Source organism: Tympanuchus pallidicinctus, unplaced genomic scaffold (genome assembly GCF_026119805.1).
Source record: "Tympanuchus pallidicinctus isolate F22 unplaced genomic scaffold, pur_lepc_1.0 scaffold22, whole genome shotgun sequence".
Lineage (NCBI taxonomy): Eukaryota > Metazoa > Chordata > Aves > Galliformes > Phasianidae > Tympanuchus > Tympanuchus pallidicinctus.
Window position 1 is genome coordinate 25448036 of NW_026294739.1, and position 25966 is coordinate 25474001.

Here is a 25966-nt window from a genome sequence, read left to right on the forward strand (position 1 = left end):
AGCCTGAATTTGGAGATTCTCCTTGAATTCATGCACAGGCTGCAGTGTGGGTGGCAGGGAGCAGATTCAGGTATTTCCCTTTGTGGAGGAGGGGGAAAAAAAAAAAAAAGAGCTTTTCTGGGGATTTTTTGGCAGTACAGCTGCTATGTCTGTTCTGTGGGCTCTGTGTGCTGCTGGAGCCTGTAACCCAGCAGGGTGCCCTGCAGCAGTGAGTGGCGAGGTGAAGAGAGCCTGAGCACCCCAAAGGAGCCCTCTGTGCCATGGAGAGGCACTGAGCCCAACTGAGTGCCATCACCCCACTGACAACAGCATTCTGAGGTCCCTAAATTGGAGAGGAGGGGGATGGATTATCCTGAAGTGGGTGCTTACAAAATTCTGGAGCATTTTCCTGTGCTTCCTTTGGCAGAACATCTCCTCCCCGCAGGAGAGATGTAACCCTTGTTCCCTCCGCCCTTGAGATATAATGCAGAGAAGTGGCTTGGGATTTGGGGTGCTTTATGGCTGGGGTGAAAGCGGGTTAGGGTTAGCCTGGTTGGGTTTCCATTGGTGCTGGCAGTCCCGGTGCTGAGCCGCTTTGAATACCCCCACGCAGTGCCGCGCTGGATCGGAGCGCTCCGGGACTTTCCCTCCTGCATTTGTCAGTGTCAGCAGCAGTAAGGCCATAAATACGCTCAGAGCAGGGGTGGGGACTTCACCCAGACTTTACGTCAATGTAAACAGCCCTAATTGGTGCTGGAGCCTCATAATTCCAGGATTTCCCCCCTTCTTGCCCGCGTGCATCGAGGAAACCGGCGGTGCCAAGGCGAAGCGTGCGCTCATTCATAAATCGAGGCAGCGGGGGGCCGGGCAGGGGCTTTGCTCTCCACTCTTTGCTTGGGGGGGGGGGGGGAGAGTGCATGCTTCCCCATCCCCCCTCCCCTAAATCGGACTTAGCGCTTTCTTCAGGCTGCAGCACGCGTGTTTAATGGTGGGGCTGCTGGGAAGGACGGGTTGGCTGGGGAGAACACAGCCGGTTACTGTTCCAAGGCCACGGCGGGGCTGGCTGTGGGGCCCCTGGGAGCCTTCCTGGCTTCTCACAGTTAGTCATTTTACGGCGTACGAAGCGCTTGGATTACTGTAACCATATGGTCTTTGTTTGGAGAGCCTTGCACCCAACCTGCGGCCGGGGGCCGGTGCTGAGCACTGCTCGGGGGGGTTGCATAGGAGCTGGCCTCACGGGGTACCCGTAGAGCACAACACTGCCCACCCCTCCTCTGCATCTGGGATGGGATTTGCCTTTGTGATTCCCGTGGGCTCGGAGGTGATTAATGAACACCATGCTGCACGGTGTCTGCCAATCACCCCGCTTGCTCCAGCAGCGTTGGGCAATCTCTGCTTCCTATGAAATCAGGCTCACAAAGCAAAAAGTTGGCAGAAGCTGTGGCTCACAGCAGTGGGGCTGCGTCCCCTGACCCACAGCCCCCCACCCCAAAACTGCAACTGCGGGCTCTTTCCTACGGTGCTGCTTTGCTTTGGGAGTGCAGAAATATATTCAAACCACCAAAGAGCCATAGAGAATGGGGGGCACAGCACAGGGGAATAGCACTGACAGCCACTGTCCTCCAAACTGCTGCTGTGTAGGATGAGCAACAGGGGTGCAGAGCAGGAGAGATGCTGGAGTAGGAGCAATAGACACCTGCTCCCTCCCACTAGGTCAATACATGCCATTTTGCTCTGCACCTGGATGGAGTGGTGCTGCAGGAAGATAGCACATCGCCTGGAATAATGCTGTTAGGGCATAAGCCCCCTGGTGAGGACATAGAGATGCTCCTCCCTGCATCCTACAAGTGGTGAGCTGGGTGCAAGTTCACCCAGTCCCTGGGACTACCCTCATCCTTAGCCCTACCCCAGGTGTGCGGGGCCAGGCTGGGTGCAGGGCACAGCGCTAAGCCACAGCCCTGATTGCATGGGGCATTTCCACAGCGCCCAGACCCCCACTGCTGCCCTCAGCATGGCACGTGGCACCTCTGCCTCAATAACCAGCACTTAATGAGAAAAAAAGCAGTGATGGGCGCTGAGCCCTGCGTGGGATGGGGCCCACGCTCCCAGCTCGTGCCATCTCCCCCTGGGCAAGCACACCTCTGCCCCCATCCATTCATCCATCCATCCATCCGTCCATCCCTCTGACACTGACGTATGGCAGATGTCCCCCTATGGGTCGGTCAGTGGGAGAGGAGCGGATTCGTGCACATCGGAAGAGCTGTAAATCACAGCAATGGGTTTCTCAGAAGGGCTTCCAGCCAGAGCCATAACCACAGTGTGCGGGGCCAACATCCGCACGGCTCCGCGGCCATCCGGCGCGGGACAGCAGCGCTCACATCCAGCTAGCACTCAACAGCTGATAACTCTATTCCTCCCCCCCTCCTTTTTTCTTCCAAGAGTTGAGCTGTTCTTCAACCTACAAAGCTCCAAAGGGCTCTCAGCCAGCAGCCTAAATCCTGAGCTGTAGGTTTGGTTGTTGCTTGCAAAACGAATTGCAGGGGTGTTTGTGTTGCTCCCGTACCCCTTTTCCAGCAAGCAGAGGGTTTGGTGCATCTGGAAAAACCCTATTATTCCTACAGGGCAGCATGGCTCCTTCTTCTTGGGGAAAAAGGTAAAAAAAAAAAAAAAAAAAAAAAAACCTTAAAAAAAAAGAAAGCTTGCTGAGCACAATTGACATTTTTTAAGCCGTAGTCATCCCCCTCTGTTCCTCCCAGTGTTTTCCCACCAGCAGGGTGAGGAAATCGCCTTTTACATCATGTTGGCTGTCAACCCTAGCGAGAGATGCTGGGCTGGAGACAAAAGAGCTGGAAGGGGTCTTCTGAGCTCACCTCAGCCCCAGGGCAGGAGGAGTCGTTTCATAAGCAGCTTTCATAAGCTGCTTGTTCTGAAGGAAATGGCATGGAAAAAAAAAGCGGTGGATGCCACGGCTGCGAGCTTTGCGCTGGGGAGGAGCTGCTGCCCCGCAAACCCTGTGGGGCTGCTGGGGGATTGCGGCCATTCTGAGAATGATAGAGAGGATGTGGTGGGAGGGGGGAATAGAAAATCGGGGGGGGGGGGGGGGGGAAGGGAGGGTGGTTAAACTGGGTGGGATTTCGCCCGTGCACGGCTTCTGGTTCTATGGTGGGGTCTTCCCATCCACGTTGCTACACCGTGCGCCCTTGGCATGCTCGTGCTCTCAGCTCCATGCTGCTTTTGGAAAGCAGGATGCTTGCTCAGATGGATTTTAGGAACACCCCCCCCCCCCCCCCCTCCTCTCCATGCATGCTGCAGTGAGCAGCTGGCTCATTGCACGCAGCCACCATCACCACCATCTCTGCCGGCAGCCGGACCACCGCTGGCGCAGGTGAGCTGCTGGCTGCAGAGCAAGCGGGAGCTGCTCCCCCCTCCTCCTCCCCTCCCCGCAGAGCTCTTGGACAAATAAAGTGCGGAAAAAATCCGAGCTGGAGCTGCTGACTCCTTGTGCAAGCAAGTTTAAAATAGGCCACGCTGTTCCAGCCCGGCGGCAGCCAGCTGGCCCTGCAGCCGCCCCGCTGCAAAACAAGCAGCAGCGGGAGCCCCGGCACCGCCGTGCGGGGACGTGACCCGGATGGCAGCAGCTGGGACAGCACGGTGACACTCTTGGCCATGTGGGTGGGGTGTCACTGGGGGTGAAAGGTGCCCAGCTGGGTGGGGGCACGCAGGGAGCATCCCCTGCGATAGCACTGCCGCAGCTGTGCTCCTCCTCTGCGTCCTTGGGGACACCCAACCGTTGCTCCTATTGTATTTATTTCTTGTTTTGGGTCGTTTTGGTTGTTTTTTTTTTTAAATCATACAAAGCCTGGAAGCGGGCAGCCCCAGGTGGGCTGGAATGTGAGGTGCTGTGGGGCAGCAATGTGTCCCCCGGGGCTGCCCGGTGCCGTCGGCCCCATGCTGCCTTTCCCGTGCTCGGCGGTCCTTTGGGGACAGGAAGCGCTGCATTGTAAGGCGGCCTTCCAGGATTTCCTGCAGCAGAGCAGGATGCGGCTGAGCACCGGTTCCAGGGGAACCTGCAGCCCTCGGGGATGTTGGGGACACCCCCCCTGCTGTTCCTGCCCAAGTCACCAGCATGGCAATGCCCAGTGCTTGGGGCAGGTCCTATGGCACTAAGTTGGGGGCTGGCAAAGAGATGGGAGCATCGGCCCCTACTTCTCACTCTCACCCAGCAACATTCATCCTACCTTGGACTAAAAGCGTGGTGCAAAGGAGGTACTGGGATCCCATGGGTGATGCGTGGTGACTCCCAGGGCGGTGGGGATGTCACCCTGACCCAAGCTAACACGCACATCTGCTCTTCCTTCCGATATCTTTAGGAAAAGAAGGAGAATAAAAGCCATCCATCGCTGGGGAACAAACTGGGGACATCTGCTCAGCATCAGTCCAGGGCTGGGGCATCACTCAACCCAGAGGGGTGCGTTGTTCCCCCTGGCTGTGGCTGCTCACCCTCTGCTCCCTCAGCGGCCGCAGCACGGAGGTGACAGCCCGTGGTGAGGATTAATGGCTGCGTGCTGCTCGCCTTCGAGAGCTCTGCACCTTGGCCGGGGGGAGGAGGAGGAGGATTTGGCAGCTGGAAGAGTGGGGATTAGAGGAGATTTGCTGGATCTCAAGGAGAGAGGTGCCAAGTTCTGTTCGCTGGGGGACCCCAGAGGACGCTGCGTGTCCCTATCAGCTGGCTGCAGCTCTCGGGTACCAACTTTGGGTGTCAGTGCTGCAGGGCAATGGCACGCACAGCAGGAGCACGGCTCCGCCAGCAATAAACAGTGCTCAGAGCTCAGCGGGGCCGCGTCGGGAGGAACTGCTCTGCCAGTAAGCACCGTATTTCCCTATTTATAAACACAGCACTGCATTGAGTCTGGGGCCCTGACTCTGCAGGAGCTGCTGCAATTGTCTCTCTGTTGTGCGCTGGCAAAAAAGGATCGAGGCGTGCAGAGATGCTTGTGGATGAGCTGCATCCTCCAGCTCTGAGGCTGGTCCCCATCACCCAGAGGTTTGTGGAGCATCAGACACGGCTTCGGCTTGGTTTGAAGTAAGAAATCACGCTGTGATGTCGCTGGGGTTGTTGGGTGTCTGTGTGCAATGCAGCGAATGCAACGGGGGCTGAAAGCTGAGCGATGCAAGAGGTGCTCCCCCAGCGGCGATGCTCCAACAGGAGGCATAGGGCCCTGCAGAACGGGATGCCCCAACCACCCCCCCTTCCCCTTAGTGCATGCAACAAGGAGCGAGCATCAAAGGGAAATGCCTGAGTGAAGCCACAACCCACACTAACAACACACCAAGCCCTCTCCCCTCTCGTTTCCCTCCCTCCCCTCTTGACCTTGAGGAATGCTGGAAGGTGTCATGTCATCAGCATTTCCCAGCCGCTCTCTCGGAGCTTGGGGGGGGGGGGAGAGGGGGGGGATTTTTCTTCCTTCGGGGCACCCTGCCAAGAATAACAGCAGACTCCAGCAGGTCGGCACAGGAAGGGAACGGCTGGAACCTGATTTGCAGTCAGACGCTCGCAGAGCCAGAGCGCGTTTTATTGGAGAGGTCTCCGGGGAGGCATAAACCTTCCTTCCCCTCCCACCCCCCCAAAATAAAAGCCTTTCCGATGAAGCTGTATTTTTAAATATATATATATATATATATTAAAAATCCTTTAAGATAAGCTTGCTTTTAATTCACGTTGTGATTTACTGCAGGAAGTGGGGAGGAATGCAGAGAGGTCGGGGAGGGGTCCCCCAGCCCTGCTCCCCAATTTCACATGAGGTTGCTGGGATGGAACATATTGGCACAAGGGGTCAGGATGCAGCATCCCTCGGGACGGCCCCAGCTAGCAGCAAAAAGGAGGCAGAGGGCGTGATTTGTCCCCAGGGTGACAATATGAAGGTTCAGATTGTCCCCAGTGCTCCTGAACCACAGCACACATCCCTACGTGTGGTTGGGAAGAGGCAGCAGTCGGGTTGGCAATGCCTTTGAGAGGAACACAGCAAGAGGAAAGGGAAGGGAGGAGCTTGGTGGTCGAGGGCATTTGGGTGGTTTGAGCTCACTGCCCCGTGCCTCAGTTTCCCCGTGCGCCTCAATGGCGCTGTGTGTGGGGACATTGGGTACCCAGGAGTGGGTGCAGCAGCTGTGGGGACCCCAAGCAATGCACCCCATTGCTGCAGGGCCACGGCGCAGCTCTCAGCTCCTGTAATTCCTTTCCCAGCTGCATTGCCTCATTGCCATGACCAGGCAGTAACCGGAGCAGCTCGGCGTTTTGCTGATGGAATGGTTTTCCATCGGGAAATGCCGATTTCGGAGAGAACTTCTCCGTTCCTTTTCACCAAAGTTTGTTTTTCGCGGTCGGGTGAATGGATCCAAAGTGGGAACACTGAAGGATCAGCTGTGAAAAGCAGGGCGATATAGGAGCAAACCCAGGGCTGAGGAGGTGCACTCTGAAAGTCGCAAGCTAGAGAACTGCAAGCCAGAAACCAATAAACCATTGTATTAACCTCAAACATTCTTTCTATTTGGATTTTGGAAGAGCGTCCAGCCTCTTTGTATCCTTCCCATGCATCTGATGCTGTCCCATCCCACGCTTCCCGGCCTGGCCCTGGCTCCCTGTGGGTGGTGGAGGCACATGGGGGATGTTAGGATGGGCAGGGGCTGTGAGCTCTGCTGGCTTTTGGGGTCCTGGACGATGAGGATAAGGACACAGCTGGGGTCAGGGCAGCAGACAATCAGCAGTCAGGAGGAGTGGGCTGAAAAGTCTCTGCTCCCCTTGGGAAAACACGTGCTGGGATCTGGTGAGGATACACATAGAGGAGTGTCAGTGCTGCTCCACTGAATCTGTCCCCATCACCCCGTGGGTGCTGGGGAGGGGCAGACAGACAGATGGCATCTTCCACTGGTGAATAACGGGCCGGGAATAGAAAGCTGAAATCAGAGCCTGCGTCTTCCCATTGCATCTTTGGCATCATGTGAGCCTTCTGCACATCCCATGGCCTGGCCCTGCTGGAAATAGTCCGGAGCTCACACTTACAGGGCTGGGCACACAGCTGGTGGCAAGGAAGGTTGCAAGGCACCAGGATGGGCACACAGCCCCAGTGCTGCTGGCTGCCTTGGGATGCAAGCTGCGGAGGTTTGGTGCCAATCCCACACAGTGCCCTGCGGCCCTGCATGGCACTCCTGGGTTTGTACCGTTGCTGTTTGTGCCAACACGCTGTGACTTTCCTTTCTGCCCCCCTTCTCCCTCTCTCCTCTCCACCCTCTTTTAATAGCAGCCTCTAACAGCCACAGTCATTCTTCTTTGTTGACCCGGCCCTCTGTGGCATCAGCACTTGGCATTTGCAGAGCAGCCCGTTCTGGAAGAGGGAGAAAAAAAAAAAAAAGGAAAACAAGCCTCTTAAAAAAAAATAATTTTTCAAATAAAGCCAACCCAGCCCTTGTGCTGGGGCAGCAGTGCCCTATGGCACCATGCAGTGCTGCAGGGGGATGCTGATGGGAATGGGGCTGAGAGTGGAGCAGTGATCTCTCAGTGCTCTGTGGTGTGGAGCAGCTCAGCTCTGCTACTCTCAGGCTGGGGGTTTCTTTGCCCTTTTTCTTTCTGATGCTCCTGCTTGCACCGTGCACCTGGCTGGGAGCATCCCTGAGTCACCTGCATGGCTGCACGGATAGCTCATGAGCAAGAGGGGATTTCCCAGCAAAAAGACCCACTGAACAAGTCTCAGAAGTCCAAAAAATCACATACAAGTTAAAGCAGCCGATGAAGCATAGATAGACATACATAACACATATGCATTTCCGTGAGGCTGCTCTGCCTTTTCCTGCTGAAAATAAGTGCATAGATCAGCCTTTAAGGAAAGAAAGAAATAAATAAGTACATAAAAGTGAGCCAGCAGAGAGAAAAACACAGCTGTTGAGTGCAGAGTTCAAGGTCACTGAACCCCAGGCCAATGGCCCAGCATCCCACTGAGGCCGTGCTGCCAGCTGTGACCTGGGCAGGTGACACGATGACACTCAGGCTGGAGCCTGCATGCCTCAGTTTCCCCCCATGGGAATGGCTTCTATGCGGTTGGATTTATGCGTTCAGAGCTGCTGGTTCATTTTCCCCTGACCCTTTTCCTTTTTCTTCCTTTGCACAATAGGGCTCTGCTGCCTCCCAATTAGAGAATAGCTTCTTTGGAAACATATCCCCTTTTCAGACCCCAGACCCCGCGGAGGATTATCTGGGGGGGAGTTGGGGGTGGCTGGGGGAGCAGTCACGCTGTCTCGAAGGCACTGTGTTGTTTGAAATGCTCTTTAAGGCACTTGATGACTCACAGCAACAGCTGGAAGGAATAAGCGGTTGGTAATTTCCATATTAACCTCCGGGTCCTGGGGACAGGGATCTGCAGCACGTGCCTGGGTTGTGAGGGTGTGCTGGAAGCGGGCAGAAGCGGGAGCAGCCCGGTTGGACAGGGTTGGGCACACGGTTGAGGTTGGGGACAGCGATAGATGTGAGGATGGTGACAAGGATGAGGTTGGGGATGGAGATGAGGATGGGATGTAGATATGGTGGGGACACGGGTGGTCCTGGCACAGCCAGCCTCGGCTTGCTGCAAAGCCACCCGGCCCTCGAGGGCTGTTTGCACAGCACCTTGCACAACTCGTGCTCTCTCCCAGCCCTGATGCAACCCAGCCACACAGAGGCCACGCGGAGGCCACCCATCCCACTGGGATGTGCGTGCGGACGCAGAGCTGCTGAAGGTGTCACAGAGCAGCAGACCTCGCCGTCACTCTCCCTGGCCCTGAGATAGCCTGAAAAAGGCAGGCTCTGATGGAACACTCCCTGCCTCCAAGGGAGCAGCGATGGAAAATCCTGCGCCAGCCTCTCCTCCATCCCCGCTCGCCCCGGGGGACGCGCTTGCCGCCAGGGCATATGTTTTCAGTTCTTGCCGAGGCCGACTTGAGAAATTCTCTCTCCCTCCCAGCTTCTCTGTTGCAAAAAAACAGCAACCGCAGGGCCGAGGAGACGGTGGATGATAAATGAGCTGCTCCGGCCGTGCGCAGCCAAGGCCCCAGGAAGCTGCTCCCAGGCTACGTGCTGGTGGGATGCGGGGCCGCAGGGGGGGCTGGGGGCTCATGTCACCCCTGGAGTGACCACGGGGACAAAAGAGAGGCTCCGGCCCCGCTGCACTCCGGTGCTTGAATGCAGAGTGTTGTTTCCTTGCCCATCTGCAGAGCAGGCGGGACAGCATCTGTCGGCCCCACGTGTGGCTCCTGGGGGGGCAGTGGGGCTTTGGGGGCAGCCCTGGGGTTGTGCTCCCTGAGGACAGCAGGGGCACAGGCTGCAGGGATGGGTGAAGCCTTTCCCTGCAGCGTCGCTTCTTGGGGGTGCTGCTGCTGGCGGGGGGCTTTCCCCACGTTGGGGTTGCATCCTATAGGGTCTCATCACAAAATCACTGCGTGGAGACAGCAGTGCTGGCAGGGAGAAGGGGCGATGCTGGGAGACCTTTAAAGAGCATTCTAGTCATGCCCGCCCCGCCACGCGCCGCGCTCCCGACGCCCTCACCGCATAGAGCAGCCGCAACATCAGGCCTATAAATAAATAAAATACAACGAGGCCCCGCTGTCTTCTGGAAAACCCTGAAAAAAGCCTCCCCGAGCCAGCTCTCCCAAGGTATCGTGTTCTCCTCCTGGTGTGTCACCTCCCCCTCCCCAGCCACAAGGCTTTATTGCCGGAGCCATCTGCGTGGAAACTGGATGCCGGTCCCCAAAGAGCCCTTGGTGCCCCCTGCCCGCTCTCCAGCTGATGTCACACAATCTGTTTGATCTCACGGCCAGTGACCGGGGAGGAGGTGACATCTGAGGGTCGGCCCAACCCGGCAGGGTGCAGCCCCTACAGCAGGGTGATGGGGTGATCCCACGGGAGACGGCAGTCCTGCGTGTCCCAGCAGCGCCGGCCCCTGAACCCCGCTGCGCTCACGGCGCCGCGTCACCGTGCTGCAATCGCTGTGCTTCACTCGGGGTTCAATCCTGCACAGCGAAGACAGGCACGGTGCCCTGCAAGGACAGCAATGGGAACACGAGGGTGACTTGCCACAAACTCAGTGGCTCAGTGCTGCTTGCAGACAGCCCCGCTGCCGTTCATATATCTTTTTTATGGGGAGACCCACGCTGGGTGTGCTGGGCTGATTAATAAGGCAGGTTTCACTGCGGCCGGACCCCGGTACGCTTTGAGCTTCCGCGGTGCCTGTTGTCCAAGGACAGCAAAGTGCTTTACAAGCACTAAATCTTATCGCGGGCTGTAAGGCAGGTAAGGATATACCGGGATTATTGCATGCGTCGCTGAAACGCGGCCAGCTCCGGCTGAGAACACATCAGCTATTTACCAGCGAGCGGCAAAGCGATGCAGCATTTTAGGGCCAAGCGGGAAATAGAATCTGGTATTGAACTGGAACGGCAGCAGGACTTTTAAATGCGAAATAAATTACTGGGGCTGGGACTCGGTCGGGGCACTGAGTTAATGTCTGGTGCGCGGCGCTGCGAAGGACAGGGACGGTGTCGCGGTGTCTCCGGCACGGGAGGGGGGTGGGGACACAAAGCGCGCACGGAGGGGGTGGGTGAAGAAGGATGGAGAGGGGCGTGGGGCAGCTCGCGAATCCCCCCACGGCTCTCGGTGGGTTCTGCTCGTGCCCCCCTCAACCCCCCCAAGCTGGAAGGTCGCGATGGGGGCGGCGGTGCGGGCGGGGCCGGGTCGGGGGCGCCGGGGAGGGGAGGGCGGTGCTGCGGTGCCGGGAGGCGGTTCGCAGCCGCCCTTCCTCCGCGCCTCGCAGCGGCACCCAAACTTTCGCAGCGAACTTTTTATTCAGTGTTTGTTTTTTCTTTTTTTTCCCCTTTCTTTCTTTCATTCTTTTTTTTTTTTTTTCTCACTTCCCTTTTCCCCCTTTTTTCCCCTTTTTCCTCATTTTTTTTTCCTTTTTTTTTCTTTGCCCTTTCACCTTTTTTCTTCCCCCCTCCCCTTTCTCTTTTTCCCTTTATTTTCTTTTTTTTACCTTCTCCCCTCATTTCTTCCTCTTCTTCCTTTTCCCCTTTTCTCTCCCTTTTCCTTCCCCCCTTTTCCTTTCCTCTCTTTTTTTCCTCCCCCTTTCGGTTTTTTTTTTTTTTCATTTTCCTTTCCCCCTTTTCCCTCTTTTCCCCTTTTTTTCTTTTTCCTTCCCCCCTTTTATCCTCCCTCCTTTTTCCCTTTTTTCCCTTTTATTTCCCTTTTTCCCCTTTCCCTTTTTTCGCCCCCCTTTTTCCTTCTTCCTCTTTTTTTTTTTCCTTCCCCTCCCTCCCCCCTTTTCCTTTCTCCTTTCTCCCCTCTCCCCTTTACCCCCTCCAACCTCCCCCCACCTCCCCCAAAACACTTTTTTTTTTTCTCTTCCACCCCTTTTCCAACCCAGGAGGAGGGCGGGCGCGGCCCGGAGGGAGGCGAAGGGGGGGGAGCTCCTCAAACCCGCCCCCCGAGCCTGCGTGTCCGGCGGAGCCGCGGGATGAGCCGGGGGCGGCGATGAGCGCGGCGGGGCCGGGGGCGGCGGCGGCGGCGCCGCTCTCCCGCAAACAGCGGCTGATGGCCGCGCTGGCGGCCGGCGAGGGCGGCGCGGCGGCGGCTGCGGGCGGCCCCGGGGCTCCGCAACCCCCGTCGGCGCCGCTCTGCTGCTTCATCTGCGGCGGCGGCATCAGCCGCGGCAAAGAGCTGAAGCTCCAAGTGAGGCCCCCCCGCGACCACCGGCCCTTCTTTCCGTTCCTCCAGCACCAAGAGCCGGCGCCCGGAGCCCGCGCCGTCTCGGCGGAGGGTTGCGCTTTGGTCTGCGCCGTCTGCCGCTGTTTCCTGGGAGAGCAGTGGGACTCCTTCGAGCGCAGCCGCACGCCCGTGGAGAAGCGCATGTATTGGCTCAAGCGGCCCCACCAGTGCGAGGCGGCGGCGGCGGCGGCGGCGGGGGGCAGCGGGCTGCGGCGGGGGGCTCCGGGCTGGGACCCCGGCGCGCCGCCTTGCCGCCGCGAGGAGGAGGAGGAGGAGGAGGAAGAGGAGGAGGAGGACGAAGGGCCGGCGGCCGGCTCCGAGCTGTCCGAGCTGTCCGACGCCGATCCCCTCTCGGAGCCCGAGGGGGCGGGCGGCGCGCTCAGGGCCCCCCCGGTGGCAGCGGGGATCAAGCGGGGGGCGGCGTGCTGCTCGTCGGACAGCGAGATCAACATCACCAGCGAGGAGGAGGAAGGCGAGGAGGAGGAGGAAGGCGGCGAGCGGCCCGCTTGGGTGCCGGGCACCGCCTGCTACATCTGCGGCAGCTCTTTGGCGCCCGGCGGGCAGCACCGCGTCCACGTGCAGAAGCAGGAGAAGAGCTCGCCGGCTCCTTTTTTCCCATTCCTTTGGCTGCACAGCCCCCCGCCGGGCGCCCAGCCCCTCTCTCCCGCCGGCAGCACCCTGGTGTGCCCCTGCTGCTTCTCCTCGCTCATGCAGCAGTGGCAGAGCTTCGAGCTGGCCAACGTGCCCGTGCTGCAGCGGCTCTACGTGGTGCCCCTCAACGCCAACGCCATGCCCAAGGGCCGTCCAAGGGGACTCAAAGAGGATGGAACCGGTGTCCCCCCGGTGCCCGAGGCGTGTTACCTGTGCGGGGAGGAGTGTGGCAAAGAGGCGAGGCCGGTGGCGGCCAAAATCACCAACGGGAACGCCAAGAGCACCATGCACTTCCCCTTCCTCAGCCTCCTGCCTTGCCCGCCTGGAGCCAAGGGGCTGAACAAGCACTGGGAGGTGAGCAGCTGTCGCAAGTGCTATGGGGTCCTGCAGGACCTGTGGGCCATGTACCGCGCGTGCCACAACGAGGAGCTCATCAACTCGGTGCAGAGCTTCCTGGGGAGGTACCACCAGGTGTTCTCTGCCTCGGAGCCGGGTCACCCCATCGGCAAACCAGGAGGTCCCACCTCGGTGTGCTACATCTGCGGGGCTGAACTGGGAGCCGGCAGGGAGTTCCAGCTCAACGTCAACCCGCCGGGGAGATTTGGAGAGAAGGAACCGTTCTTTCCCTTCCTCACCGTCTACCCGCCAGCCCCACGGGCACGGCCGGCCGACTCGACGGGGCTGGTGGCCACGTGTGTGCTGTGCTACCACGACCTGCTGGGCCAGTGGCTGCAGCACGAGGGCAGGAACTCCCAGCACCCCAGCAGCGCCTGGTCCCGCCAGTATAAAGTGGAGACCTTCGTCTGCTTCTTCTGCCGCCAGGAGAAGAAGCGATGCCTTGGATTAAAAGCGGTGCAGGTCGCCAGGCTGCCTGTCTTCCTCTACACCCTCCGCGTGGCCAACAGCCTGCTGGTGGATGATGGCAAGCAGCTGACCATCGGCGCGTGTGCAGAGTGCGGGGCCGTGGTCCTGGCTGGCAAAAGCGTGGCCCCCCCGGAGCTGCTGGCCGTGCCACCCCCGGCTATCGTCCCCAAGGTAAGGCATCCCCGGTCCCCTTTGCCCCCCCATGCTGTGACAGTGCTGGCAGCCAGCAGGTGACGTAGATGGATGCTCTCCTTTTGGGTTCGGTCCCGTTGGGGCAGTGCTAATGAATGGGGTGCCTTTAGCAATGAGCTTTCGGAGCCGTCAAGCCAACAGGGAGCGGATAAATATCCTTCCAAGAGGATTCCAAGAAAAAAATCCTTCCAACCAGGCCTTGCACAGAGCCATCTCTCTGAGGTGTTGGCACCGGCTCTTTGCAGCCCTGTATGAGGGAGGTGGGCTCGTTTGGCATCCAAAACGGCCAGAACCAAGGAAATCCTGAGCGTGGACCTCTTGCAGCCACGGATAACCAGAGCTGCTCTAGGGCTGCGATGCTCTCCGCATGCTCTGGAGATGGAAGGAGCGCGCCACCGAGGAAACTTCCCACGTTGTCTCCGGTTTTATAGGGAGCCCCAATCAAAGGGTTTCCTCCCGCAGCAACCCGAGCCCTTCCTGCAGCTGGGAGGCTGATGTGCAGCGCGGGGTTATGCAGGGTGCTGCAGGGCAGCGCCTGGGAAGTTGCACTGGAGAGCAAAAGATTCCCTTCCGCCAAGTTTGCGTTCCTTCCCGTGGGACGGGGGAACTCCTGCTTTTAGCCCCAAATTTCCAGCCCCGAATTTCCAGCTCCTGGAGAGCAGCTGCTCTGTGTCTGCAAAGCAGGCCCCAGCCCGGGCGCTGTGAGACACCACCATCCCAAATCCTCAAATGAGTTTTCAAAGCCTTTCGGCTCAGTTTGTAGCCAGAACCCCGCGGCTCTCCGAAGCGCTGGCATTTTCTTTGGAAATGCAAAACAGCCCTCCCCAAACAGCGCTCCTTTCCTCTCCAGCCTCCCCAGCCTGATCACAGTGACCGTTTCTGCAAGCCATGGGCTCACAGTTCGGTGTCCGGTGGTGCCATTTGGGAAGCCACGGTGTAGGAGAGGCACCAGCAAAGGGAATCCCCTGGGATCCCTTGATTTTGGGTGGTTTCCCCATTCTGCCTGGCTGCCATCCATGCGGGTCCCTCGTGGAGTGAGGGTGATTCATTGCATCCTTGCCTTCTCGGGATGCTGCTTGCAGCTGACGCAACGCGCCACGTGCACGGGGCTCAATGGAGCAAGGATGTGTGGGTCACCCCCCCACGTGCTCACAGCTCTTCTGTCTGTCCGTCCATCTCCTGCCCCATTGGCATCTGGCGGCGCTCAGCTCGTGCTGAGGGGGCTGGGAGGGTTGGGATGCAGGGAGCAGCCCGCTGTGCTGAGCCAGGGGTGATGGTGGCCCAGGGGTGATGCTGACCAGGGGTGATGCTGACCCAGGGGTGATGCTGACCCAGGGGTGATGCACCAGCAGCTGGGAATGAGATCTGCGCATCCCCAGCTGGTGGTGGCTCACACTTCTCCATGCTGGGATATGGCATTTCTGAGCGCTCCATTGTGGGGATGGAGACACGTGAGCCCTTCTCCCCACCAGCCCAAGCCCCAAACTTCCCCTTGGACTCCTGTCTTTGACCTGTGCAGCACTGAAAAGCTTTTGTGCGGGGCCATGAAAAGCAGACTGGGGGGGTTGGATGTGGGGGTTGTGCCGGGGAAGGGATGCTATTCAATGCCTCCCTCTTGTTTCTGGGTTTGCTAATGAGCAAATTAAGGGGCTGCTACAACGAGAGCAGTGCAGGAGGCATTGCTGCTCGGGCTGAGCACAGGGATTGCTGCACTTTGTGGGGCTGTCCCATGTCCTGATGTTGACTTTTGCTGTCCTCTTGCCTTTTTCCTCCCTATCATCATGCATCCTATTAACACAGGGATGAAACCACTTCCCTGTCCCTCTTTGCAGCTCTGTTTGCTGAAGGTATGTTTTCCCTTGCACCCAGAGCTGGTGGCTTGCTGCTGCCCTGCCTGCAGTGGGGGTGACCCATATGGTCTTGCTGCTGGGTGAGCATCAGGGCTGTTAGCAGTGAGCTGCTAACGAGGGAGCTCAGCACCTGAAGCTTGTTAGGAAGGCGGAGGCAGAGGGGTTGTGGTGAATCTACTGCTGGTTGGAGCTGAGGAGCAGTGGGGAGGTTGTGTTTGGAGTGATTCTTCTGTAGGTGAGTTTCTTTGGAGGGGGGGGATGTTTGTGTGGGAGCTGCAGCAGGGCCTCCTGGTTTTGGCTTTTATAGGGTAGGTTTGAGATCCCAAGTGGTTTCTCAGTGTGGGTGTCTGGATGTCCTTTAGGTGTGCACCATGAGGGTATATCCTTCTCCCAGCTCTGCCCTTTGCAAGAGGAGGCTTATGAGCACCAGCGTGCTGTTGTAGGGTGAGTGCCTGATGCTGTGAGCTGGACAGTCTGAATAAACTGTAAACTGTGGCTGGGAAAGTGCTGGAGAGAAGAGGGCACTGAATGTGTAGGGGAGAGGGGAGGCTGTTGGTCTTGGGGAGAGAGGGGTTACAGGAGATGGAATATAGGGATGGAATTATAGTGTGCCATAAAGCTTCCTGTGCTGGTTGATATTCCAGAGCTCAGTCCAAGTCCTCCTGCCCTTAGCTGGTGGCTGTGGTGCCCAAGCACTGCATCAGCCCAGTGTTGTGCTCTCAGGTCAGTGCTCAGCGTGCGCCTGGAGATATTGCTGTCCTCAGGACGTTCTCTGACTGCTCTGTGAGCATCACCTGCTGTCAGGGCAGGGTTTGGGCTTCCTGCAGGCATCCAATGGAGCAGGAGGCTCAGCTCTGACCCTGGCTGGGGTTTTAGCAGAGGGCATCTGCCCCAGGGTTGCAGGTTGGGAGCAGAGGGTTCGGCCCCTTTCTTTTGGGCTCTGTCACACTGTGTTTCAAAACAGCTGTTGGGAGGCGTTTTCGCCTTTCCTTTGAAAAAACGTTGCTGGCTGACTTCAAAGAGCTGCTGTGCTCTTGGCTAAGCCCTGTCCCACTGCTTGTCAGCAGAAATGGTGCTGCAAAAGCAAATGCAGGAGGCCAGGGGGAAGCCTGACCTCCTGCATTGCACTGTGCAAAATTGCTGGGGAGGGTTTGCGGGTCTCAGGTGTGCTGCAGTGCAAAAAGCTGCCCAGGTCGTGGCCTGGGGAACCTTTGCTTTCATTGCATCTTTGCTTCATTTTGAAGCAAACCGACCAAAAGCAGCAGGAATGAGGTGCCAGCCTGGTGGTTGCGTGCTCCCTCCCCGCTGGCTGCTCTTCTTGCTGTGTGTGTGGGCTATGCAAGGAGGAGGGGGGAACAGGAGAGCAAAGGGGATCCTGCTCTGTCTGTAGGGTCTCAGTTCCAACCCGTGGTGCTGCTGGTGTCGAGCGCTGCAAACAACACGAAGAGAAATTGCCCCTCGCTTCTCTTGCTGCTGAGGTCACGGCGTGTTTGCTATGCACACAGCTGGGCTGCAGGCCTGCACCCCCCCCCATCCCCTGCCCTCCTGCTCAGTGTCACCCTGTGTCCTATGGGGGGGTCACCCATAGGTTCCTAGCACCCTTCCCTTGTGCCCCACGGTGGGCTCTGTGCCTTGGCTGGGCTGACCTTGCTGTCCCAGCTGTCCCAAATGCCAGCGCTGCCAGCCGTGTCCCACAGCCCTTGTGCTGACTCCACAGCTCACCACCTGGCTGCTATATATATATTTTTTCCTAATCCCTCCCTGCTTTCTGTCCCATTCCCCAAAGGGTGTGGGGTCTGGACGCTGCCTTTCTCCTCCCAGGGCACCTGCAGGGCGCCATCCTGAAACGCACACAGCCCAGGAAGGCTGCCTGTGCCCTGCACCCCACTCTGCAACCCTCCTCCCCTCCTTCCCTGCAGGCTCCGGGCAGTATTTGCAGCTGGGAGTGTGCTGTGGCATCCCTAGGCTTTACAGTGCACTTTGCAGATGTAGTTACAGGATTTGTTCCTTATAAAGAGGGAGGGAAGAGAATTTCTCTTGACCTGGTGGTTTTCTTTTGCCCTCTCCGCGTGAAATATCCCATGCAATGCCCTCCTCTCTCTGGGACAGGGGATGGTGCAAAGGCTTTTGCAACGCTCAGAGCATCCTGCAGCAGCTCCTGCTCTGTACCTCGTGCTCTTTGTAAGGGACATCAGGCCAGGAGCTCTCGTTGGGCAGCATCCAGCCAGACATTGCCTTGAAGTACTCCACAAAAGGGATCCCAGGCTGGAAAGGATGGCACAGGATTGTCCCTTTGGTGTGATGTTGCTCTCACTGGGGATGTGAGGGGGACAAATCTGAACGGGTGATGGGGCAGAGCTTCCCTAAGGTGAGGGCTGCATACAGGGAAGGGGGTGCTGTGCCCTGCATGGCATGGGATGGGACTGTGGGTGTCAGGGGCACCTGCTGAGCTCGGTACAGTGCAGACACAGCCCTGGTGTGGGGACATGGCCTCTGTGCAGGATGGCAGTGCTGTGCTGGTGGCAGTCTCCCAGCAGCACCGGGCTTCCCTGTGCTGTGAGCAGCTGGGCTGGGAGCCCTTCCAGCTGCACCGTCCTCCAGGCCTCAGCAAAGGGCTCTGACTGCTCCTCATCCCCGACCCCCAGCCCTCCCCTGCTGGGCTGCAGGGATGCCTGAAGCATGCCTTGGCCATGCAGAGCCATGCAGCAGTGCTGCATTTCAGTTTGCGTTGGCCCTTTGTTGCTTTGCGTGCTGCAGAGCTGTGCTCTACTTTTGCAAAATGCGTCCCGTTCTGAGTTGCTGGGAGGTTGGGTTTGCAAAATGCATCGTTTCCAGGGCTGTCAGGAGCACAGTTCTCCCCCCTGCAGCACCCAGGGGAGGATGCACAGGGCCAGGCTGCTGCTGCAGGTCACGCTTTGCTCCGTGCAGCTGCTCTGCTCCCCCATGGCTGATAACAGCCCCTGCAGCTGTTTGCCTGTGCTGGGACCATTTATTCCTGGATCTTCAGCTGTAGTGCAGGGAGCAAAGGATGGGGGGTGGGGGGTGGGGTGGGCTCTGTTGGGGCTGTTGCCTGTGTGTACTTTGCAGCTCATCCCATGTATAAACCTAGCGCTGCTGTATTTTGTTTTTATTTTTCTCCCCCTGTTCCGCATCAGTGCGAGAGCTGCTGGGCTTTAGTTGCTCTCAGGAGGCTGAAGTCATCTGTTTGTGCTCAGAGCAGCAGCTGCGCCCTCAGACCTTTTCAGAGTGTGCTGGGACCCCCATGGCTGGCTTGTGTCACACAGTGACCACTGTGCTTGCAGGGGGATATCCAGCAGCCCATGTGAAATGGGGCTGGGGGTGCCCATGTTGTTGCACTGCAGGTGTTGGAGCTCGGTGCTGGTGCTCAGCTTTGGAGTGTTTCTGTTGCTATGGGGGTCTGCTGCTCCCAGACGCAGTGCAGCCCCTTGGATGTCCTCTGTGCTGTGCAACCTGATGCGGCCCCCCTGTGTGCTGGGAGCTTGCTGTGGGCTGAAACCCTCCAGATTTGGCAGTGTGCTGTGTGGGGGCTCTGTGGGGTCAGTCTGGTGTCCGGTGCTCCTCCTGGCCCTGTGCACAGCCTCAGGAAATCACTGTCTGATCCCACACTGCTGCTTCCTGCTGCTTTCCATGGGGTTGGCTGGGGGGTGACAGATGGGAACGGGGGATGTTCACATCAGTGGGGCTCAGGGTGGGCTTTGGGCATGCTCCATTTCTTGGGCACAGTTCATAGAATCATAGAATCATAGAATCACCAAGGTTGGAAAAGACCTAAAAGATCATCCAGTCCAACCGTTCACCTATTCCCAATAGCTCCTACTAAACCATGTCCCTCAATACAACATCCAGTCTTTCCTTGAACACCCCCAGGGTCGGTGACTCCACCACCTCCCTGGGCATCCATTCCAGTGCCTGACCACCCTTTCTGAGAAGTAATACTTCCTCATGTCCAGTTGTGGCTGCTGGGGGCATCAGATGCTGCAGTAGGGGTGGGAGGAGAAGGACCATCCTCAGGAGGGGACAGCTGGTCTGTCAGCACTCAGTGGGCACTGTGGCTGACTTAGTGCATCCTTAGCAGGAGGCATGGAGCCTGTGTGTGTCAAATGCTCTTCCTCAGGGCCGTGTCCCATGGTGATGTGGTGTGTCCCCCCCTCCTTCTTGTTCTGGGGTTGTGCCAGTGCCCTCGGAGCTGGAGGTGCTTTGGTGATGGCCAACCCAACCTCTTGCTGGGAGGTTTGTGGCTGCAGGGATGGATGGACAGACAGACAGCTGCACAAGGCATCTCCAGTGCCCTGTGGGGGGATGGGGGACACGGCACCATCTGACCCATCTGCCTGCAGTGTGTTCTTGGGTCGGCTTTTTGTCAGCAGATGATCAAGTGCTGGTGATGGTGGCTATCACCCTGCCCAGGATAAGCATGTATGCGTACCTCCCTCCCTGTCTGCACTGCTTCAACAGCTGCGTTTGCTTCTCCCTCTCTCCCCCCTCCCTGGATTACCGCCGTGAGCGCAAACACGCTGCACACAGAGCCCTTCAGTCCTCTGGGGGGGGGAAAAGGGGGGAGAAGGGATCGTGCCAAGGTCAACCCTGTGTGGGGACAGGGCCTGGCTGCCACCACACCACGGCTCTGGGGTGCGGGTGGCCCCCAGGGTGGTGGGTCTGGGGGGAGGGACAGGGCTGGAGCCACTGCTGCTGCCTGTGGATGGAGCGCAGATGCCCTGACTGCGGTGTCCTGGGAGGGGGGGGGGGCTGAGTTGTGCTCCTGCTGTCTTCTGTTTTCAGTCCAGAACATCTGCACAGTAATGAGGAAATCTGGGCTTTCTCCTGCTTCTCAGCCAGGTCCTGTCACGTCTTTCCTCTTCCAAAAAGGGGTTTGGTGGCGGTGTGTTATTACTCCTTTTCTTTTTTACTTCTTCCCTCCCCCCCCCCCCTCTGTTCCCACTATTGCTGGTGCAGTGCAACCTGCTCCTTGCAGTCACCTCAAAGCTGCACTGTGCACCCAGCACCCCTTTGGGGAGCCCCGTCCCATCCCTGGCCATGGGGGTTTGTTTTCCATGGGGCAATGAGTGTCCCTGGGTTGGGTGGCATGGTGGCATCACAGTAAGGAGGATGTAGTGGTTCTGGCCAGGCGTGCTGCCATTGCCCCCACCCTGGGGACACTTCCCTGCCGTGTGGTCACTGACCCTCTGCTCACCTGCACTCTGCTTGGGTTTGGCTCCCAAACACCCCCAGTGTTGGACATTGGCAGCAGTGAGCTGTGCTGCTGGGGCTCAGCACCGTGCATGAAGGAGAGCTTGGTTCCGTAGCGCAGGAGTGGGCTCACGGTGCCCACCTGCCTCCTCTTCCTCACGGCTGATTCTGCTCTGTGGCAAATGGCATTGCAGACCTCGGGCAATGCATTGCTCCCACTAACCCCATGTCCTTCCAACCCTCTGTGGTGCATTGGGTTTGCCTGCTGCTGGGCTGGCCCTCTCCCCTATCACCCTGCTCTCAGTGCACCCCAGCCGCTGCGCTCTGCCTGGTGCCATCCGTGCTCCATCCTCACCATCACCCGTTTCTCCTTCCCGTCCCTCTCTTTTTGCCCTTTTGCTGCATTTCCCTTCTCCCTCTGAGCAGAAGGAAGCCAGAGCCAACAGGGACTCGCTGAGAGCACGTTCAATACCTTGCCTGTGCCCACGAGGGTCCCTTGTTCCCCGTGGCTGCGTTGGGGCCGGGGTCCTGCAGCCCCTAAAGGCACCCGGCGCACCCCACAGCCATCCTTTTGGCTCAGGACCTGGCACCTGGAGGTGACGTGCACCCTGTGTCCCTGTTGTGGGGACAGCCACACATTAGTGGCTGCACAGCTGCTATTCCTGGCGGTGTGGGGCCGCTTTCCTGCAGCCAGCAGCACGTCGGGCCAACTCAGGGCCGGCTCCCAGCAGCTGCTGCCCTTTTATTTTTAATCCCCTCGGCCCCTCTCTGTGCTGGACGGGGAGGGGATGAGGAATCCCCCCCCGTATGGGTGAGCTCCAGCCCTCTTGGGATCCCCACCTCCTTAACCCAGCCATGTTTCGCTCCTGTTGAAATCCAGAATCCATTGGGTGGGCGGTTGCAAAAATAGAGCTGGGTTTTGGGAGCTGGAAGGGGGGGGGGGGGTTTGTGCATGGGGGGGGAGGAGGGAGGTCCGGTTTCTCCCTTTCCTGGAGGAATTAGGGAGGCCACATGCTGCCAGGAGTGGTTGGCTGGTAGAGGCAAGCGGAGGCTCCGAGGAGGCGAGCAGGCGTCCGCACAGATGGAAATTTGATCACCCACGGCTCAACAGATTGTTTGATTTATTTTAAAATCAAGCAGATGGCTGCAACAGGAGTTTGTTTAAGTTCAGCTCTGAGCTGGGCCAGCGGCCAGGATACCCGGGGGGGGGAGGAGGTGGAGAGGGGGGTGAGAGGCGTGCCAAAAAATGTTCAATGACTTTGGTCATCCAGCACCTCTCCTCCTCCCCTCTCCCTTGCGCGCAGCTTGGCTCCCCTTTATTGCATCCCTGGCTCCAGCATCCTGTATTGTCCCCCCCTCTCCCCCAGTGCACGTGGCTTTCCCTCACCCCCTGTCCCTCTTGTGCTTTTGGGGTGTCCTAAGGGTGGTTCCCTATGGTACCCTTGTTCTCCTAGCTGGGTGTTGGGATGGGGTCCCAATGGGTGCTGGGAAGAGGGCTGGATGGGTCCCCAGTCAGGGTGGCATGGATGGAAATGGGCTGTGATGCTGTCAGATGGGGGACGTGCTGTGCCTGGCACAGGTTCCCCCAATCGGGGCCACCCAGGGATGAAGGAAAGCCCCAGGCACGTGGCTGTGTCCCTGCTTAGGATGCTTTCGTGGCCTCGCTGCCATATGGCAGGCAGGGGAGGAGCTGGTGGGGAAGCAGTCTGGGATTTGCTTGGATGTCCTAAATGGCCTCATTTGGAGGGACGTTTTGGGGGGGGGGGCAGGTTGTGCTGCACAGCTGCACCCCACTCCCTGCGCCATGAAGTAGTGATGTGGGGTCCCCACCGTGGGCCGGGTGGGATGGAGGTGCTCTCCTTCCTGGGGGCCAGGAGCTTTTAGCATCCCACTGGGGCTGCTTAGGGAGTGCTGTGTGTCATCCCACTGGCTTGGGGGTGTCCCCACGTAGTGGGGGCCCGGGGGGCTGCTGGCGATAGGGGTGGGAAGGGGTTAAGGCAGGCGAAGGCAAACAAGAGTGCTGCGGGGCCTGGGTGGCTGACAAGCCAAACAACTGTTTTTGACTCACTGTTGCTGCCTTGCCAAGCGCAATTGCTTCCACATTCCCATCCCCTTGGCTGGAGGGGTGCGTGGAGACGTTGGCTTTTTGGGAGGCTGCAGGGTGTGAGGAGGGGGGGGAATGCCGGGGGGGGGGGGGAGGTGGCAGCAGGGGGAAGCTGGCATGGTGGCTCTGGCCTCCTTTTTCCCCTTCCCTGCCAAGCACTGGAAGTGATGCTGCCGGGATGGAGCATCCCCTCTGCCAGCCCCAAAACTTGGAGAGGGGCTGGGAGTGACATCCCTGTGCCTGTAGGGCCGGAGCCCCCCCCCATCCTTGGTGTATCCCTTGCAGCATCCCTGCAGGGACAAGGGGTGAACCCTCTGCAGCCCCATATGGTGATGGGTGGCACTGTTCCTGGCTGGGGGCAGCAATGTGAGCCCTGGGAGCTGGGCTTTGGTGGTTTGAGGAGGGGGTGGGCTTCTCGAGGGGGCTGGGTGGATTTAATGATCTTTGGAGGCTTTATATATATATATATAATATAATTATTTTGTTCCTTGGGATGATTTCTTGGCAAACAAGGCGTCATTTTCAAGCGCTGAGCTCTGCTGCCTCTGAACTCCTGGCTGCGAAGTGGGACGGAGGAGAGCCTGCTCTTAAAAAAAAAACAACAGTGACTTGCCCTCAAGCAAGCAGACAAAAAACAGCCAAAAAAAAACCCAGGGATTCAGGGCAGTTTGGGCTGATCTGCGTGCTTTTGCAGCACTGGGGGGGAGCAGGAGCAGCCAGGGCTGTGAATGGGGGCTGGGTGTGCTGGGGACGTGGGCAGCCTGGTCTGGTGGTTGGTGACCCTGCACGTAACAGGGGGTTGAAACTAGATGATCACTGTGGTCCTTTTCAACCCAGGCCATTCTAGGATTCTATGATACGCACCCATGCTCCCAGTCCTGATGGCAGGGACTTTGCTGCTGCGCATCGCCTTTGCTGGCCCATCTCAGCATCCCCATCACCCCGAGTGTGGGGCCATCGCTGGGGCTGCTCTGTGCTCTGCTGGAGGAAGGAGCTGAAACCCCCCTGCCCCCCCCAAAATACGAGGGTGTGCAACTAGAGGCAGTGATGGGGCAGCTCCCCTTCCCCAGGCGGCAGATGGGGCTCGCAGCGCGCCGTGGGGCCGGGGAGCAGCAGCTCTGCCTCCTCATGTGTTTGCAAATCCTCACCAGCTGAGGGGATTAAAGCCGGCATCTGGCTTGCTTTATGATATTAAAACAAAGGGAGTCGGAGGCGCCATGATTGGGGCAGGGAGGGGAGGGAGGGAGGGGGGGGGGGGGGCTCACGGAGGTGTAGCTGCTGGGAAAATATGTCGGAATCCTCTGCAGCCGTTCCCCAGGGGTTTTCCTGGTGCAGCACTGCAGCACAGCACTGCTGGGATGGGGGGGGGGGGGGGATGGTAGGGGGTGTCCCCGTCACCCCGGTGGGATGCAGGCTGTGGATGTGGGGTGCTGTAAGGGTGGGCTGTGGGGTTGCTCCGTGCTCCGCTCTGCAAGGCAGCAAGAATTCAGGAAGCCGACGCGCGGCGAGTGCCAAGTGCGGCTGTACCGCAGCCAAACCCCCGCTTGTTTGCTCGTCTTGCTGGAGCCAGTGAGTGACCTTATTAGCTTAGGGGGCAGCTGCCTTATTAACACACATCTGGCTGCGAGGAGGCCGCATAGGCCCTATATTGTCTCCCTGCCTGCTCCCAGCCCTGCGGTACCTTGCAGGAATGCTGCTGGGGGGCTCGCCTGGGGGCAGGCTGGCAATGGGGCTGAGGGCAGGATGGGGTTGGGCTGGGCTTTGGGGGTGGGGGGGGGTATGAGAGGCTGCGATTTAAGCTTATGACCTGTGGAATGGGGCTGTGCTGTTGGCGTTGCTGTGGGTGCTGCCCCCACCTCCTGTTACCGTGGCACATCGTCACAAGGTCCCAGGGGGGGCAGGGGGGTCCCCATATTGGGGATGGACCACCTGTGCAGCATCCTGCATGCAATCTGGGATAGGTTTAGGGCCCTGCACCTTGGGGGATTTCAGGTTGGGGCCGCTCGTGTGCATTGCCCCATTCCTGGTGGATGGGGGGATTGGCAGCAGAGCATCCCACAGCTTTGAGTTTCTCTGTTGGGCCACCCCAAATCCACGCTATAGCAGTGGCCGTGCACCCATGTCCCACCTCCACATCCATAGGACCCCCACCCCCCTACCACAGCCCAGCACCCACCCAGCACCTCAGCATCCCTTCCCTCTATGGTTAGCCCTGACCTGGGGGGTGGCCCTGAAGCTGCTTTGCCCCACACCAGCAGAGCCCCCCACGGGGCCGGGGCCAGGCGCCAGGCAGCGATGCCCTTTGTCCCTCTTGGCACACACGGCAGCTCGGCAGCTCTTGGCTTCTCCCTCCTGTTTTGGAAATTCAAAACATTTACAGGGCGGCCCACTCGCGCCCTCCTTGCCACGGAGCGAAGCATTTGGCTGACTCCTCTGCTTTCCTTGGCTGCTGCTCCCTCTTGTTCAAGCTCTGCGGGGCTTTTTCTCCACCCCTCCCCTTATTTTTTTCCCCCCTTTTTCTCTCTCTTTTTTTTTTTCTTTCTCCCTCTGGTGTAAGCTCCCCAGACAACACCCTGTCATGGGAAAACCTCTTGTGGTGCTGGTGGGGGCAGAGCCCTATGAGCTTCATCCCTCTCTGTGCCACATCCCCATGTGCTGACCTTGCTCTCTGCTGGGAAGGGCAGCGCGATGCTGCACCAGCGCTAATGAGCTCTGCCTGAGCAGCAGCATTAATTAGCTCCTGGGGGGGGGGGGGAGGGGGGGGCTGAGCATCCCACCCCACTGCTGGGAGCACAGCGCAGAACTGCTGCAGCCATCGGTGCTTTTGGCTGGGTGTTCACCTATGGGTCACACATCCTTCTTCCCGCACCTGTGGGTTTCCCAGTTCTCTCCTGGGGAACCAGTGGGCTGCTGTTCTGCCCCTGGGAGGGGGCGCTGTGCTTGTTTTGGGGGGATTTAGGGGGGATGTCCTCCTGTTGCCTCAAGAAGTGGTGCCCCATCTCAAGTCCTTAGAGGAAGGGAGACCCGGGATGGGGCACGGCACGTGGATGGGGGCTGATGGGGGACAGAGGTGGGTCGAGTAGGGACGTGGTTTCAGGTCTGAGAAGGTCGCAAGGACGTGGAACTTGAACTTGAATGAGCTGCTAATTGCGCCGTGCCTAATTACAGGGAGAAAGCAAATCGCTCCGGTGCTTCAGCCAGTGTCTGACACGGAATAACGAGGATAATTAGCAATCAGACGGGAAGCTGCCACCTCCCTGTGCCCCGCAGCCCTGGGGAGGTTCCCCCCCCCTGCTTCCCCACTCAGGGCGCTCGTGTTGCTATAACCCTCCCCCC

The 25966-nt window shown here is 58.8% G+C and overlaps 1 protein-coding gene across 2 annotated transcripts in view; it reads left to right on the top strand.

Annotated features, from left to right (window-relative positions):
• The first annotated feature begins 11527 nt into the window (after positions 1 to 11527).
• Positions 11528 to 25966, top strand: part of GSE1 (Gse1 coiled-coil protein) — an 87834-nt gene continuing 73395 nt past the window's right edge. The window contains exon 1 of one of the 2 annotated variants that reach the window (XM_052685670.1): positions 11528 to 13447. In XM_052685670.1, coding sequence (XP_052541630.1) covers positions 11528 to 13447 — 1920 coding nt within the window. The remainder of the gene's footprint in view (positions 13448 to 25966) is intronic. The other variant, XM_052685671.1, reaches the window with a different exon arrangement.